The sequence below is a fragment of the Rhipicephalus microplus genome, unplaced genomic scaffold (genome assembly GCF_043290135.1).
Source record: "Rhipicephalus microplus isolate Deutch F79 unplaced genomic scaffold, USDA_Rmic scaffold_12, whole genome shotgun sequence".
Lineage (NCBI taxonomy): Eukaryota > Metazoa > Arthropoda > Arachnida > Ixodida > Ixodidae > Rhipicephalus > Rhipicephalus microplus.
The window spans coordinates 27,447,408-27,464,429 of NW_027464585.1; the positions used below are offsets into that span (position 1 = coordinate 27,447,408).

The 17,022-nt window shown below is 42.7% G+C and overlaps 1 protein-coding gene across 1 annotated transcript in view; it reads right to left on the reverse strand.

The window, feature by feature from the left end:
• The window catches only part of LOC142783811 (transcription factor SUM-1-like), a 204,221-nt gene that overhangs the window by 94,470 nt on the left and 92,729 nt on the right, over positions 1–17,022 (reverse strand). The window contains exons 4-5 of the mRNA XM_075882419.1: positions 8,598–8,673; positions 6,606–6,687 (exon numbers count right to left, since the gene is read on the reverse strand). Coding sequence (XP_075738534.1) covers positions 6,606–6,687; positions 8,598–8,673 — 158 coding nt within the window. The remainder of the gene's footprint in view (positions 1–6,605; positions 6,688–8,597; positions 8,674–17,022) is intronic.

Sequence of the window (17,022 nt, forward strand, 5' to 3'; positions counted from 1 at the left end):
GTGTAGAGCTTCGTCCCCAGAACTTTCAGCTGAACGCAGGAGCCCTCGGCACTTTCTTTTCATTGCCTTCTCAGTCTAATTATGCTTTTGTCAAACATAATTCATCTGAAATACAGTTGCTGAAGAATTCGTGCTGCATACGTTAAAATGATGGAATCAAAGCGAGTGCTCAAATTAACTGGGATTTTTGCGTCAGCCAAGGCTTCTGAATAGGCTGCGACCAAAAGTAAGCTCAAAGGTGAGGCGTAATTCTCACTGCAGCGACCATGGTTTCGTGACACAGCTTTTCCTAGTGTGTGATCATTATCAAGTATCACGTGCCCCTACGCAGCTGAATGCCCTCTCTTTGTCGGTTGGCTTTTGAGGGTGCGAGCATCGCATCGCGGGCTGGCACTCTCGCGCGTAAGGTAGAAAAAAAACGAAACGACGTAACGCTTGCTACTGAGCCGGGGAAGTTATTAGCGGTAACGCAGAAAACCTCAACCGTATTCTTCCGTATCTACCTCCCCGCCCCTACTACTCTTTTAGCGACCCGCATGACGTGGCGTGGCGCAGAACGCAAGAGCGCGCCTAGATATAGTCGCTGTCAGTGAGGCGAAATTCCGTTGCTCCGGAGGCGGCTCTCTTTTACAGGGCTTCTCAAAGTATAAGCAAACGGAGGCGTGTAGTGCGCTCTACCGTGGCGGGTCTCCTTTAATGCACTGGCCTTGTATTTTCTTCTAGAGGCGCTGTGCCGCCGGCAGCACTGTCTTTGCTGTATGCCTTTTTCTTTTTTTTTTTGCATCCTTCATACACGCCCACCACGAACTTCTTTAATTTTTTTATGTATATTTTGCCTTGAAAACACAATCTGAATACATTGTTTTTTTTTGACAACTGAAAGAGATATAAATAAAGGTTAAACTATAGTTTGGCTGTTTTCGTGTAAAGGTTTTCATTTCTTTGTTTTTTACTATTGACTGTCTAACTGAACTCATTGATGATTATATGAACTAATCGGAATTTGCTGACAAAGCCTTATTAACGTGTTTGATGTACAGCCATCAGCACCATTAACTCGAACGCACCGATGCGTGGCCTTGGCTCGCTTGAACTCAGGTCAGCGCCACTAAGAGTTCAAAATGATATGCTTGCAACAGCTTACGATAGATGGAGCGCGTGTCGGTTTCATAGGTAAATTTTTGTTTCCAGTCTGCCTGACCGGCGGGTCGAATGACCTAAATTGGACTCCCGGTTTCGCCACGTTTTGCTCGTGGCTACGTTATCGCGTGCGCCCATGGCGTTCGTTGCCGTATACCTATCTCGACAATGAACCATTGCGTGCGACGGCTTACGTACCTTTCGTGTTTGAATGCGAAGCTGATGCTCAAAAGAAATCACATGTCTAAGGAGCAAAGCAAACGCACGTTTATGGGGTCTGTAAATGCTGCACAATAAATACCTCTGAGATGTGGTGGCGTTGTCATGTTCTGATTTATTATTTTTAAGCCGAGTGAATTGAACTGTTTTCGCGATTTGGAGTGCTACATGCTACAAACAAAGAAAGCATTAAGCAGTGGTGGTATGAACTCCGGAGAGTTTCAAACTTTGGGTTGTAGTGAATCGAATTCACTCCATTGGTCTGCAAAATTTAGATGATAATATGGTTCAGCTAAAGAATTCAGCTAATTCAATACATTCAGCTAAACAATGGGCGCCACAGTGGCACTCAATGCCACTCATCAATTGGTCACGCTTAGCAACGGAGGATCGCTACAGCATTATCTAAGCCTCCAATTGTAAGGTTCAGTGGTTTGCGCAGAAGCATTCAGTACTTCGAACTGCAAGGCTTGCAATTTCATCAAAACGTTTTCCAACTCACCTTACTTAGCAAGAGCTCAAGGGCGCTGAGTAATTGTGATCAAAATATATAAGAGGTGAGCCTTTGTCTGTGAATAAGGCTAGGTGAAAGAGCGGAGTCGCTTTGTATACACGCGCAAGCCACTGCAACCGTACATGGGAGCGATGGCAGGGAGTTCCGAACAATACACAATGAAGACGTTCCCGACCCGGGAGGTGAAAATAGCACGTTCTAAAAATGATCCATGCTTCTATAAGTGTGACCTGGTGACGTGTTGCCATCGTCGAAACTACGTGAGAGTTTTTTTTTTTTTTGGGGGGGGGGGGGGGCTCAACTTTGACAGCTTTTTTTTTTATTGATTCAAGAACTAAAATAAATGAAAATGTACCATGATTTTGCAAGAACGTTTTATGGAGACTTTGTTTGCTATCACCTACACATTTCAAGAAAAAAAAAGGATGGCTGCCATTGAGGAGGCCTTATGGTCGTACAAAGCGTAGTAATTGGGGTCGCTGGACATATTGGACTTCAGCTTAAAGTTATCCATACCCTGAATGGTACTAAAACACGACATCTGTTACTTCTGGGTCAATGCCTCGGTCGTTGTGTGAATAGCCGGGCGAGAATCAATAATTCGTCTGGCATCTTCGTACTATATTTTTTTTTCAAAATTTTACCGTTTAGGTTACTTACCTTGTCTTCGTAATGATAAAAAATACGCAAAAAATTTTGTAACGCCTGGCTTCTAAAACAAAAGTTTGATCTTAGGTATACCAAAGTGGCTAATATATAGTATTTTCCACGCCATTGTAGTCATTACTAATCCATCAAACTTCTTGGACAAAGTGACAAACTTTCCTACCGAGTGAAGTCACCTCGCTACACTGTATACCCACCCCTTATGTAATACCCCCTTGAGGGGTCTTTAAGGAAATAAAGTGATGTGATGTGATGTATTTAACACAGAAGATAGGTGGCTCCGCCATCCTTTACGTCTGGTACTGGGCAAACGCACAAACCTATTGTCACTAACAAACTGTTCTGACATTCATGGTCCACTGTTCCTAATGCTATTCGTAGGACACTGTTCTCGCATTCACTACCTAATTAAAAGGTAGATCTAGTCATTGCCAGTTGCGCTGTTCTTACGTTCATTAAGTCCTACAATTATTCACGTTTCCAACCTTGCTAGCGATATTGTCGACCTTTATGTATTCATTGCATTTCTTAGTTGCATTCTTAAACTAAACACAAAACAGTACTACAGATACATTCTAACTTACGCGCTTCTTGAGCCATCTTTAGTAACATCCGTGCTACTTCCCGGTTATTGGTCCTTGAGCTGTCCAGTGCGTTTTTTTAAGCAGCCTTTTTTACAAGAAGAACGGTGACATAGTTTGCTCTTGTCCTTTTGTATATATTGTCATGGGGGGATAGTAACTAAAACGAAGAAAGAAATATATGTACAAAGTGTACATAAAGCACATATATATCTTCCGCCAAAATGACAGAGCAGGAACAACAGCGCAAGTGCGACTTTGAACAGTCACCTTCATCGCTTTAGTCGAGAATTTCTTGTTGTTCATCATAGCTTTTAACCATATATGCATTATATCTAAATGGCTGTTCTATTCTTCTTAGCTTACCACGGCTGTTAACTATTCTCATTTCTTCCTGTATGACATGCCCGAGATTTATATAGTTGTTCCTCCACTAGATCAGATAGTGCTAATTTAAATGCTGAGTCCAGGTTTGTTTGTACAGCGACATATTGAAACTGGAAAACAAACAAAGACGGGGACAGTGAAGATGACACGTAACGTACTACTAACAAATAACAATTTTTGTGACACAAATGTACCATACATGTAGTTTCTTCACACATGACGTGGACGCTTGTAAACAAGGCTTTCAATTTTTTAATGATTTTTAACCATTAGAAGTCTTGTTATTGTATTCATTTAAATAGGACGAGGAAGTGAAAAAAAAACACACTTGATATAATGTTAAAAGATTCTCTAAACAGAGTTCATGACTGTGCCATCAGAAGTAAAATTGACAGCATAAAAAAGTCACAGTTTCGCCTCAAGGGCGACTCATTGACTACGATAGCGGGAAAGTCCCATTGAAGATCGAATCCGGGCCATTCGCGTGGCAAGCAGATGTCTTACCACAAAGCCACGATGTGTCCTACACGATAGCGGGAAATGGGAATGTCACTAGAAGAACAGCAAGAATGTACACAACTTACTGTCTCCTGTTCACACCGAAGGAAGGACACACAAAAAGACCACACAGGTATGCACACGACCAGTGCGAAGTTCCACAGTTGTTACTTGAACTAGCCCTTGCTTTGGCTCTTCAACATAGTAATTTGTTCCTTTCATAAACTTGGCCGCTGCTTGATCGCAGACTTAGCAGTTGAGTGCGAGACCCCAAAAACTTTCAATAAAGAGATAAACGTGCAAGCGCGGGAGACGATGCCTTGTATGTGAAATTACAAGTTCGGGGCGCGCATTTAAACTCCGGAGAATACTGAACTGATTCGGAATCGGGGACCCAAGGAAGTGGCAGTGGCACGTAAGGCCATGGCTTGCCCTGCCTGCTGGCGTCGAATCGGAGTTAAATATTTGTGAGGCTAAAATTACAGCTTCATGTCTTCGCGTGTCTGATACGCTATCATCCTTGTGAGATGTTTTACTTTAGGACTATTGTTGTGCGCTGATGTGCGGGGAGGCTGCCTTGGGCTTATATATGCATTGGGGTGTGAAACTATGAAGCAGTCATTTATCAGCGGTTGTGTCCAACGTTTTTTTTTTTTACTTTTTGTGTGTCTTAACTTCGCGTTTGCGCTGTAATTCAAGCCTCGAGAATCTCGCCACGAAATTAAATATGCTGGTATTTTGATAAAGCTGTCTGTTTCATCGCTCCTGTGGCTTAATCCTAAAACAAACCGACGTATTCTCACTAGCTCGTGCCCACCACAAGCAATGGGACGCTCTTCTTTTTCTCTGGCGGACTGGCCGCGAGTAAAGCTGCTTTGCAACCCCAAAATAAAAAAAAAACTAGCGTGGGTCGCTAGCATATATCCGTGAACTCAATCATGCGTCGACACACTCAGACAAAAATTAAGCTGGCTATTTCCGTATGACTGATTCTGGGTGAGTAATGTTTTTGTGAGTGTGAGTGTGAAACAGCAAGCTTTAGGAAACGTTTAGTGTGAGTGAGTTTAGAAATTTTCCGAGTCCGAAATAGTCCATGGAACGCACAAGATATCACTATTGAGTGGGTCTGCATAAGTGTCACTTTTCTTTTTCGGCAGATGGCCCTATCTACTCATCTTCAGCATTACTATCAGCCTTACCTGGATTCTCCTTTATACTGTGTTTGTCAGGGAAGATTCTTCCCATGTTTTTCCATCACGATTCCGGCTTGCCCTTTTCCTCACGTTACGGAGGCCGTCAACACATACTGGAAGCAGTTCCTTATAAGGACCGGTTAACACTTGCATTTGTGTTCTGATTGGGCCAGGACTCAAGCAGAAGCCTCTTTCTGAGACGCATCTCCATATCTTGAACAGAAGTGCCATCAAACACAGCGTTCTGCCAGAGCACTGTTCTCACAGTGCCCTTCAAGGACGCTGCGTTGCGCTTCCGTAGTGCTGACGTCGCTATGTTGGCGTATTCTTTCTGGGAAACACTTGCTCTCACTTATGTAGGTGGCTGAACACTCCGGACACGACTCCTTGTAGACTACGGCTTGGAGTTGCTTCTCAAAATGCCGATCTTTCGGCCATGGTAGCAAGCGGATAGGCGTCGACGGAGGCTTGTGAATTACGAAGACCCCAGTTTTTCCGAGAATCCTCGAGAGCTTTTCACTGATGCCCGTCACATATGAGATGACGATGCGCTGAACTGGCTTTTTAGATTTTGCTGTACACGATGGGGCGACCACGAAGGGAGGAAGGTCACGTAGGGTGTTTTAAAGATGATATCTTTCTTCGGGACCTTCGACGCAAAAATTTTGGTCTGTCTGTCTGTCTGTCTGTCTGTCTGTCTGTACATTTGTCGGTTTGTCCACTTTTAACGGCTCGAAACGGCCGACCCCATCTGCAGCACCCACCAATGTTGCTCAAGGTTGAGTGTTCATGCTTGTGCAATTTTCAAGTAAAAAGCAATTATTGCGCATGTCTGGGGCACCATAACACGTATATTTTGTGCATGTGCATCTCTTACTAGAAAAGGTACACATAAGTAATTTTAAGGACCATAGCACTTATCACGCTGCGCTGACCATGCAACGCTTGCACGAAATAGAGAGTGTTGCCAACGCTTTGCTGAGACGAGATGGTGGTGGCACATACCCGTCGCCTTGCGTTCTACACCTTAACACCTTTGAGACGAGCGTGCAGGGTGCGCGCTTCGCCTTTCAAGATAACTGCCAGATAGCGCTCATGTCTCACGTGTGACGTGGCATGATGCGTTCATTCGCCTCCGCTGCACGCTCGAGGCACTCTAATGCCTAGTTCACACTGAAACATCCGCTTTCTACTGCGACTGAAATTCCCCTGCCGCCGAAACGCAGCGTCGTTCGCACTAGACGCGCCCCTCGCCGCCGAATATGCCATCTACTACGGGGCGAACGCGGGATGGATGTGCTGTCACGATGGTTGTTGTCGCGGCTCGCAAACGCTACTACGCTGTCCGGTGGTGTGTACTTCGACAATTCTCGTACGCAAGAAGCAAGAAAAGACAGTACTGCTTACTTTGGTGGCAAGTGGCTGTCTTGTAATGCACGAAGAGCAGAAAAACCACCGACGCCAGCGGTGTTGGTGGGTTCGTTTTGCTCTGCAAGACCGCAACAAGCTCGGTCAGGCCGACAGCAAGCTCGGTCACCTCTTTCACGAAATACGGAGGCGAAGTAGGCACATAGTAGGTTAAACTCCCGTTGGTTTCAACATTCAGTTACGTGCAATGCGGCATAACAAGTGAATAGGGCTTCGCCACCATTTTCCAAAATTCCTTGACTAGCGCACTTATTGGTTCGCTGTGACCGATTCGGTGGCAGCCCCGCAAAAATCGGTCCGAGAGCGATCGGCGCGGAGAGGGCCTTTTCGGCGGATATCGCCGCCGCTGAACCAGATTCGGAGCACTTTCGGCGGCCGGAATGCTCAGTGTGAACGCGGCCTAAAACAGCGCCTCTAGAATACCACTCACCAATTTTCTCGCGCAGAACATAAAATAAATGTCTTTTTTCACTCTCTCCACATGCAAGACTATCGTGTTTCAACGCCATTTGCAGAAACATGCAGATATTTTTTTTTTTCAGATTCCTTTCCGCGGTTCAGTCGTGGTCCTTTAGACACATGGTGTGATGCTAGATTGAGGAACGCTTCCGTGTCTCCATTCTTTAGAAGCCCGGTGATGATTCTCTCTTTTTCTTTGCGATTATTATGGTTTTATATTTGTTGCACGTGAAAGGGGCGTCGAGAACAGCAAAACGCTGTGGGCAGTCAGATGACAGGACGTGAAATGAAAAGTCTTCCAGTCATGTGTTGACTTCCTGCACACCGAAAAAGATAACGCGTTTGCCACGCTGTGCGACTGTAATATTGAGAAAGGAAGCGTCTCGTTTCGCTTTAGCTCCGCCGCCAACTCTATCATCTGGTCACCGGAATTCAGATGTATGAAGCTGCTAGCGGCTGACATCTTTATAAAACAGAATCCGCCATCCACGTACCTCAAAAATACTTTCAGATTGTCTATAAAGGAGAGTAGTGTCATGTCTTCCATGTGTCTCATTGTGAGGTTTGAAGCGGTAACGGCGATCGCCTACCCCATCGCAGTCCCGTTGGGTTTTCTGTACAAGTTCCTGTTGACACTGAAGTATGTTCCCTTGAGGCAATACTCCAGCAGGCGATAGAGTTCATCGGTGCTGAGACATATTCTTTCACCCTAGAGTGGCTCTTCAAATAAAGCCTCTTGTGCGAAGACGGGAAGATTCTTCCACGCCCAACACATTCAGCCATTAAGGAAGGGACTGAATCGATCATGTAGCGCTCTCTACAAACTTGGCTGGAGCCATTAAATCTCCTAAGTTTTCACCAAGCCAAACACATTTTGGGCGAAATGTTTATATTTACGCTAGCACTCCATTTTACTGCCACGTATTCGAAAGCAGTGCCCTTCACACAACACTTCAATTTCTATTGACCAGATGTGCTAATTACGTAGGTAGGCGCCTCAACAGTCTTCTCATTTCTCTCTCTCTGCTGAGTATTCCAGGAAGGCATACCTTATGTTATCATCTCTTTTAAAAAAATGCCCTTTCTGGTTTGCGAACGCTCATAAATTGTATTCATAAGGTACTATGGCAAAAGACTCCAAGAAGACTACTGATTACGTGAAATATTGGTGTTAAAGAGCATTGAAACCAGGGCCGAGAAAGCTAATTCTAGGCTAACAGGCTCGTGAGCCGGCTCACATGGACTAACCCTGACTCATATCAAGCCGAGATTCTCTAAGCGAGTGTGATAGAATAGTTTTTTTTCTTAATTTGAGTGCGAGCGAGGCCGGTTAAAGAAAGTTTCGTGAGCCGGAGTCGAAGTAAACCATAAGCGCAAACTTTATTTCATGAGCTAGCCTGAGTGACCAAGACATTTTTTTGCAGACTTATGGTCAATGTACAGCATATCGTCTAATCACTCACATTTTGATATTGTTGGTGTTCATGTAAGAAATGGTTGCACAAAGCTCACCATCATCGACGTTCAGCGGGTTGTGATGGACGCGTTCTGTTAATGGCTTCCAGCTAGGCGTGCCCCCTTCATGCGGCTGTAAAAAAAGCACAAAATATGCGAATTGTGTGAAAACGTATCAAAGGATATGCAAGTCAAGACAGTATAGTCGACAGAAATGGCGCTTAAGAAATGACAAGTCTTTGGAAAAGCATGAGTTTTCAATCGCGCCTATACAAAAATACTCAGTCCAGACAATACACTTACGCCATCCTTATTTCTTATTATTTTTTTATTTTTTTACTTAGTACCTACTACAGACTACATTGTGGACCTTGAAGGATAAGCCCACATATTTGTCCGTAACATTAGACGTATATAGATATAAAGAAATCTTCTACATACACACGTATACATTTACAAAGTCAAACGAACACCAGAATATTACAAGAGAATGCACATAAAAAAATGCAGCAAAGCATATATATATCAACTAGACCCTCTTAGGTTGTACACTGTGGGTGGAAAATTCTATTCAGAATGAACCAAAAAAAAGGTAAACATGCATCAGTATATTCTAGCATGTATAGCTGATACCACATCGGAGCCATGATACCGTGTTTGCCTTCTGTAAAGAAGGCTTACATAAATTATTGGCTGAGGACGAATTTGTTGTTCAATATTTCATGTATACAATCCAAGCGACGCTTTTGTCTGCATAGTTAAGTAGAAGTAATGCCTTTAATGTCTTCAGGCAGCATTGGTACGAGTATAAAAAGATTGATACTTAAAATAAATAAAACAGACCGCTTTTGTTTTATTCTCTCAAATTTGTTAATACTGACTATAGTATACGGATCCTATGGGTCGCTGCCATATTATACTTTTGGGCGGATGTCGTTTCGAAAGGCGAATAACTTCACGTTTGAAGAGGAAGTTTGTGCCACTCACATAGTACTTTGCGGAATGCTTCAGAGCATGTGTTTTCAATTTGAATGTTCCAAAAGTTTGTAACTAAATGTTAAGGTGAGGTATTTATAATTTTTAACAGGTTTTAATTGAAAAGACTTGATTTTTTACATGTAATCGAAGGGTTTATTTTCATGCATTAGGTGAAAAGAGTCAGTTTTGCCGCCAATTACAGCTATATCTCTCGCCCATACCAGTTATGTTATTCAAGCTCAATTATAGTACTCTCTGATTTTCCCCAGACTTATTTAAATGGAACACAACACAGTAGTTTGTGAACAGCGTTATTTATACTCTATGTGGGATGACAGTGTTGGTGTCACTAATATATGAAAAAAAAAGGAACGGATCCAAGACACCATTCTGGGAAAACACCTGAAGTGATAGGTAGATAGCCCAGACTGTGATCTTCAATGGTAACACGCTGTGTATAAGCCTTTGATACCAGAGATTGGGATGTTTAGGTGGTTCATGTTTGTTAGCATTATCAATAATTTTTCGTGAATATGTCACAAGGGAAAAAACCAAGTCACTTTCAAGCATTCGGGGTAGTTCTAGCATAATTATTAGAAATGAAAGTTGCTGACATTGCTATATGCAACATGAAATACGGCACCGAATTCATTTGTATTAAAGAAACGACGATAAGGCATGGGAATCAGCAAACATGACTTCATTTTATGTTGGAAAGCAAAAGACGTCCATTCTTAGACTGTTGATACAGGGTGTTTCAGCTAAAAAACACCAAGGAATAAAAAATTTAACATGGGCGCTACTCGCTTCCTACTAGTGTAATATTGATGTCAGCCATATAGAGCATGTTACAATGCATTTCTTTTTCCGATTTGCCGAGGTTGGTTATGTAGAAAAATTTTACATGAACTTTTTAATTAGTGACATTTGAGAAAAATTCTCTTTACGAAGCTTCTAGCTGTTACCCAGAATGAATTAAGTTTTCATTATGTCGTAAGATAACTGTGCTGCATACTTTTACGGCGTTTGTCGAAATTGCGCGAAATTTAAAAAAAAACATACCACGTATTTGCCACCTAAGGCGTGCCTCGATTGGGAGCTCCAGGCCTCAAACGTGAGCTCAAGGAATTATCAAAGACTGCTCACACATTAAACTCGCTTTAACAGGCTATCGCTGACTACGATGGACTTTAGGCGATGATACAATGATATTGACACGTGCGGTTCTTTTGGTTTACGAAGAAAGCCGCTATCACTTTCTGTTAAGCGCAACGTTTTGTTTACTAAAAAAGAAAAAAAACACGAAAAAGTGGTCCTTTCGTGTGATTGCGAAACGACGCCGGAGGTAGCTTTTGGCGCAGCATTACAATTTTTTTTTGGGGGGGGGGGATAAAAGCTAAATAAAGGAGTTGAGGACGTTATTTCTATGAAGAAAGAAAATAAAAAGCGTGATCGTTATATGCGATGCAAAGTCATTAATTTGACACGCTTCGACAAGGGACAATCAGGCTCTGTAATCATGGCTTTTACTAATGAATTAAAACGAGGGAATAAAGTCTCACCCTCGGCCAAGCAAACAAAAACAGAAGTGGCAGATTTATTTCGCAGCCGGCATCCTAGCATCCGCGTAAATCGTTCGACATTAGTGCAAAAATATGAAAATCTCAAGGAGACCATCACGTTCATAAAGCCGGTCACCTCAGAAAAGGTGTCCATTGGTCTCTGATAACAGGCACTCTTGCTTTTATGGCAGCTAATCCCCAATGCAAGCGTGCGTGACGTGAGTGCGGAAACTGGCGTTTCCAGCAGCATACATGCCACTGAAAATCTCCGCACCAAGGCTATTCTTTTCAGCTATTCTCTAACACAAATAATTAATTATACACATCTACTCGCAAGTAATACAAAAAAAGATACTACAGTGATTATAGTGACGAAAAATCCTCGCAGGTTTAGGCATGAATATAACGAAAATTCTAAACTATATATATCACCTCACAGCTGACAAAGAATCTAGAAGCAGCCCGTTTTTCTGCCGATATTTCGTGTGCCCTCGTTAACATGTGCGCTGTGATATTCGATTTGTCCAGGATAGCAGTAGGTGAACCTTCCTTACTATTCAAAACACGCTCCAGTTTATTGATTTCGTTTTGTTAGTGGGGATCTCCAGTTATATATATATATGTATTCTAGGTGTAGGCGTACGATCTTCTTGCAAGCTTAAATCTTACACTGGGGCTGACAGCCGACAGCTTCATTTTCAAAAAGCCTAGTTTTCGCAGCGCTGTGTTCTTTTCAGTTGAGGGCGTCTCCGAACTGTCCACGCCGAGGTACGTAACATGCCTGTCTCTTTGAACTACCTGCCATAGGCACTGCATGCTATAATTTTTAAGAGATATATTTCATTTGATAATGTTCTGCGAGTGCAACTATCAAAGTTGATCTTCATATTCCGCCCGAAGCACCAATAAAAATAATATACGCAGAACCCATAAAGCAGGATTTCATCACTGGCACTTTTTACAGGGCAAGAGAGCACACATTCATTGTCAAATAATCTCACTCGCTTTAAGTGCAATATCATTCACATAGAGTAAAAAAAACAAATTGAGTCCCAGGTCCGAGCCTTGAAACCCCCGAACTGATCCATTGATATCTAGGCATATTTCAGCAAGTCACAATGAAGGATTCGTCACTTACGAGAAGCTGGCTGGCCAGTGGAAAAAACCAGATAGAAAAAAGAAGTCCTGTAAGCTCGGCCTTTGAAGAATTTCGCAAAAGGAAAATAAAATAATAATACTTAATTTGACACCGAATTCGCGAAGTAGGAGGTAGGGATCAGAATAAGAAACACAGCGCTAACTTGTGATCCGATGTTCTTTCTTCTCGTCCCTGAATCTTTTTTTCCGCTGCAACTATTTTTCGCGATACCAACCACAATACCAACTAGCCCAACCTACCGCCTTAACTGTTAATCATGGTGCTTAGAAATATCACCTGTTGCAGCTAAAAAGCGCAAAATACTAAAGTATTATACAGAAATGCTACTAATCTTCAATTAACGCGGTATTGTTCTGAGCCATATTAATGGAGCCCGTCAAAATATTTTTTTTTGCATCTGCCAAGCTTGGCAAATAACAGAAGTTGCTCAATTAACTCCCTAAATAACGGCGATAAAAAGTTTCAAAACAAAAGTTGTAGCATTTATCCAGCAATAACTAAATTCTCATCTGCGTTAAGAAAAGTGCGCGGCTTAAGTTTTTTTTTAGCCTTTATTGAAAGTGCGCGAAATTAAAAAAAAAAACTCATGATTGCCGTGATTGTCGTCTATCGCGCGGCGTTTTTAGGGCCCTCAAATGTAAGTTCAAAAAGTTATCCTAGTGCGCTAACGCACAAAGATCACTTGAACAGGCTATCATTTACTAGTAGACGTTAAGTGATGGTAAGATCGTAGCGTTGAAAGAAAAGAAAAAAATCGACGAAAAATCAGCCGCCAAGCGCGATTGCGATACGAAAGCTATAGTAGCATTCGACGCAGAGCCACCATATTTTTCTTTTGTTCCAGGGCTAACGATAAACATGACGGAGGAAGAGCACTGACATCGTTATGACAGAATGATATAAAAAGCATGAAGAAAGTGATTACAGGAGAACTCTATTTTAAGGGCACGTTTTTATTGTTTTACGTGGGATATTATGTTTGTATGTATTCCGCTGATGGATATTATTAGCGGACTACATACAACAGAATGATTACAAAAGCTCTGAGTTATAGCTAACTCTTGAATAATGCGAACGCTAAGTACTAGAAGGAGATTGGACTGTTGCAGTCTGAGGAGTCCAAAGTGCCTTCATTGAGCCTTCGCCTTTAATGAGACTTCATAGCGATGCTAAAACATCCCTCTATCAGCGCCTCTGCACAACCTACAGCGAATCAGCCCACTCCCTGCTGTGTTTAACAGCCTTCCTGGAATAATTGAGTGACCCCCAAGCGCTAGTTTGGATTTCAGTCTTTCTTTGTTGTATTGTCATCGCTTCAGTATATGCACGGTCTTTATAGTAATACCATACAGAAAAATTCTAATGAATTCAAGTCTGCAGGCCTAGTGGGCCAGTCTACAGGTCGAAGACGACCAATCCTTTCTCAAGACATTCTCGTTCTAGCTACGTTCGAGTTCACCCACAGCTGTGTGGTCTTCCTGACACCAGATATTTCAAAGCTGCCCTAAGGAAGGCTGCAGTGAAGGCGATCAGGGGACCATTTGTTATTTCTCTGACGTTGCGTTCTGTGGTGAGTGTAACGTCAAAAAAACGCCGCCCGCAACTTCTCACGGGGGGGAACTCGAGTAAATGCGTCGCAGAATGGTGAGGGTATCGCGTGAATGTTGCCTAATCAAGTGTGGTTAAGGGATGCTGGATTTTTATTTCGTCTTTTTTATTCCTATTTATTGAATGAAGGAGAAGCGTTGTCGTGAAGGAGCGGTGGAACGCTGACGTTGAATGGTGCCCCACTACTGGTTAAAGGTGGTTTCTTTCATTGCATTTACGGCCTTGACTGAATCCGAACGCGTGATGCAGTGCCTACATGTACGGGGTGGCCAGTGAACAGTTGTGAAGCGCGAGCAGTCAGTTTTTTACTAGCAGACGCTGCCTGCGCCAGCCTTGTGAGGCGAAAGAGGGGGAGGGGAGTGATAGTTGACACGAGGTGCAAGCGTGCGTAGGAGACGGAAGACGCGAGCATGCGCAGTGGGGGTGTTCACGGCGTCGCCGATGCTGGATCCTCGACATCGTGCGACTAACGAATGCTGCGCATTTAAAAGACCGTGGCAGTCATTTCGCCTTCGTAAATGGCACACCAAACAGTGAAAGACCACTACACCTATAGTCATGACTGAAACAGCGAGTGGGAAATCATGGTGCTCCAGTGATTGGCGTTGTGATCGATTGATTGATTTGTGGGGTTTAACGTCCCAAAACCACCATTTGATTATGAGAGACGCCGTAGTGGAGGGCTCCGGAAATTTTGACCACCTGGTGTTCTTTAAATTGCACCCAAATCTGAGCACACGGGCCTACAACATTTCCGCCTCCATCGGAAATGCAGCCGCCACAGCCGGGATTTGATCCCGCGACCTGCGGGTCAGCAGCCGAGTACCTTAGCCACTAGACCACCGTGGCGGGCGTTGTGATCGATGATTTGGGCAATGCGCTAAAAGTTGACTTCGTTGTGTTATCCAGGAAGCCGGAGTTATCTTCTGCAAGTATCAATATGCAGCTGCAGAAGTCAATACGCATTGGAAATCTGTCTTCCAGCTGCTGATGCAGGTGAACATGGCAAGGGTGAAGAGCTCTGTTCTTAAGTATACGCCGAACACTCCATAAAAAGCTTTGCTCCTTTGGAAAGAAAGTGGAGTTGCATTTTATATTGGTTAAAAGTATCGCTTCAGTGGGAATTTTTCCTCTTATAAATTATGTTTTTCTGTTTCACAGTGGCAGATTTCACTCCATTGTTTGTTTCTATCCTTCCTCTAACAACTCATATATGCTTACAGTACTGTAAGTATGTATGTGTGCGCATGTGTTTTTTTAATTTATTTTATATCTCTCTATATCTATCTTCTTTCCGACCCTTTTCCCCACCCCCGTACAGGGTAGCAAACCAGTTCGTCTAGGTTAACCTCCCTGTCTCTTCCTTCCTTTTAGTTATTTCTTTCTCTCTCTGTCTCTCTCTACAGTACTGTAAAAAATACTGCCATATAAAACATGGTCACGCATGTAACACGTCATAAAATAGCCGATTTTGTTTCGCTCATGAGTTTACTGTTTCCCTTTCACACGGGTAATGAAACTAAGCACGTCCTGTACTAATCGACTATACTCAACAATTTATGAAAATTATGCTTCGCTTTCATTATGCAGAAAATTATGCTTCGCTTTCAGAACGCGTAGGCCAATCAGTCTGCTGCAAGATGCAGTAATTTTGATGAGCCTATCAACAAGTACAGCGAAAGTGAGTGAGAGAGATGTACAGAAAGACAAAGATAAAATTTCTTGGCGAATGCAACGTTCTCGGCAACACAAGGTTCCAAACCACCTAACCACAATCCGAAGGCAAACATCGTTACCACTTGGATATGCTGTTTTATTTTTATTTTTACGGTATTTGTTCAATATTGACATGATACGTTGAAGCAATTGAATACAGTCAAAGAACAAATGTTTTAATTCCGTTCGTATTACGACGGAATGATGAACACACAGCACTAAAGAATTAGGATAATACTCTAGAGCGAATACACGAAGTAAGAGCCTTTTTTAATTACACGCTACAACGGCGGTTAAGATAAACCTCTCACTAGTATGAAATAATTCGTTCTGGCTGTCTTTACATTTCCTCGTACAATCATCTTAGCTGAGTGACTATCCTACGGAAGTGGGTTGTTGAGGGAGTTATTCGCTGTGGCACATTTGTAGTTGCACGCTTGTAGCGTAGAGAAGGGAATTGAGCAGGGTGGAAGGAGGAGGGGACATCGAGTATTGACATATCGAATGAGAGAGAGACAGAGACGACAACAAAGAAATGAAATAAAAGCGCGGGGGAAAAGAAATAGAAGGCAAGAAAACTTCTACGGAGAACGACAGAGGGATTGAAAAATATTTAAAAAGAAAGACAAAACACAGAGAATGAATCAGAAGAGAAAAAGGAAGAAAAACAGAGGAACAAATACACAAAAATATGTTCGGCGACAGCCACCATGGACATTTGCGAAGTTGCAATTGTGCATGCTTGACATTATTTTCTATGCACACTAAATAATGGAATGATCACGCGAAACGCGTAAATTTATTATCTTTCGATGCGGTTTTTTGTGCAGGAAATTCAGTTACATTGGTGCAATGGTTAAGGTTTTCATTTGAATATGTGAAGTGCGGTATCCCTGTTGTGTTTTGGAAGGCCGACGTGTAATTCGGAAAGCCGAGGTCCTCGGTGTGGCAGTCTACCACAGCGCCGTTCCTGCGCTTGAAACTGCAGAGTAAATTGGCCCTATGCCCGTTTGATGCTGGTCAAAGAATCACGTTAACATGTGATAGCCAGTGCCGTACCAAGGAGGTAGCACGAGCCCGAGATAGTCAAATAAAATGCTTGAAAACAGCTGAAAAGCAAACAACCTTTTTCGTAAACGCAGTTGAAATGTTTTATTTAGTAGGTACAAGCTTGACAATCAATGACAGGGTAATTCTTTCAGTTTAAAGCCTGTCGTATTACATCTTCTGCTTCTTTTAAGAGTTGTCATGCACGCAGTTTTATCTGCATGCAGTTTTATCTGCATGCATGTGTCGTCAATTGTGGTGAAAGTTTTTCAGCTGTAGTTTGGTTGTTAGTTGTTTGGCAAAGATTTCACAGGAAATGTCTTGGCGCGTGCAGTACTACCATCATTAAATGAAACAACAGCATCCAGTGTCGCAATCATCTATACCCGGAACCTAAGCAAATTCAGCAAAG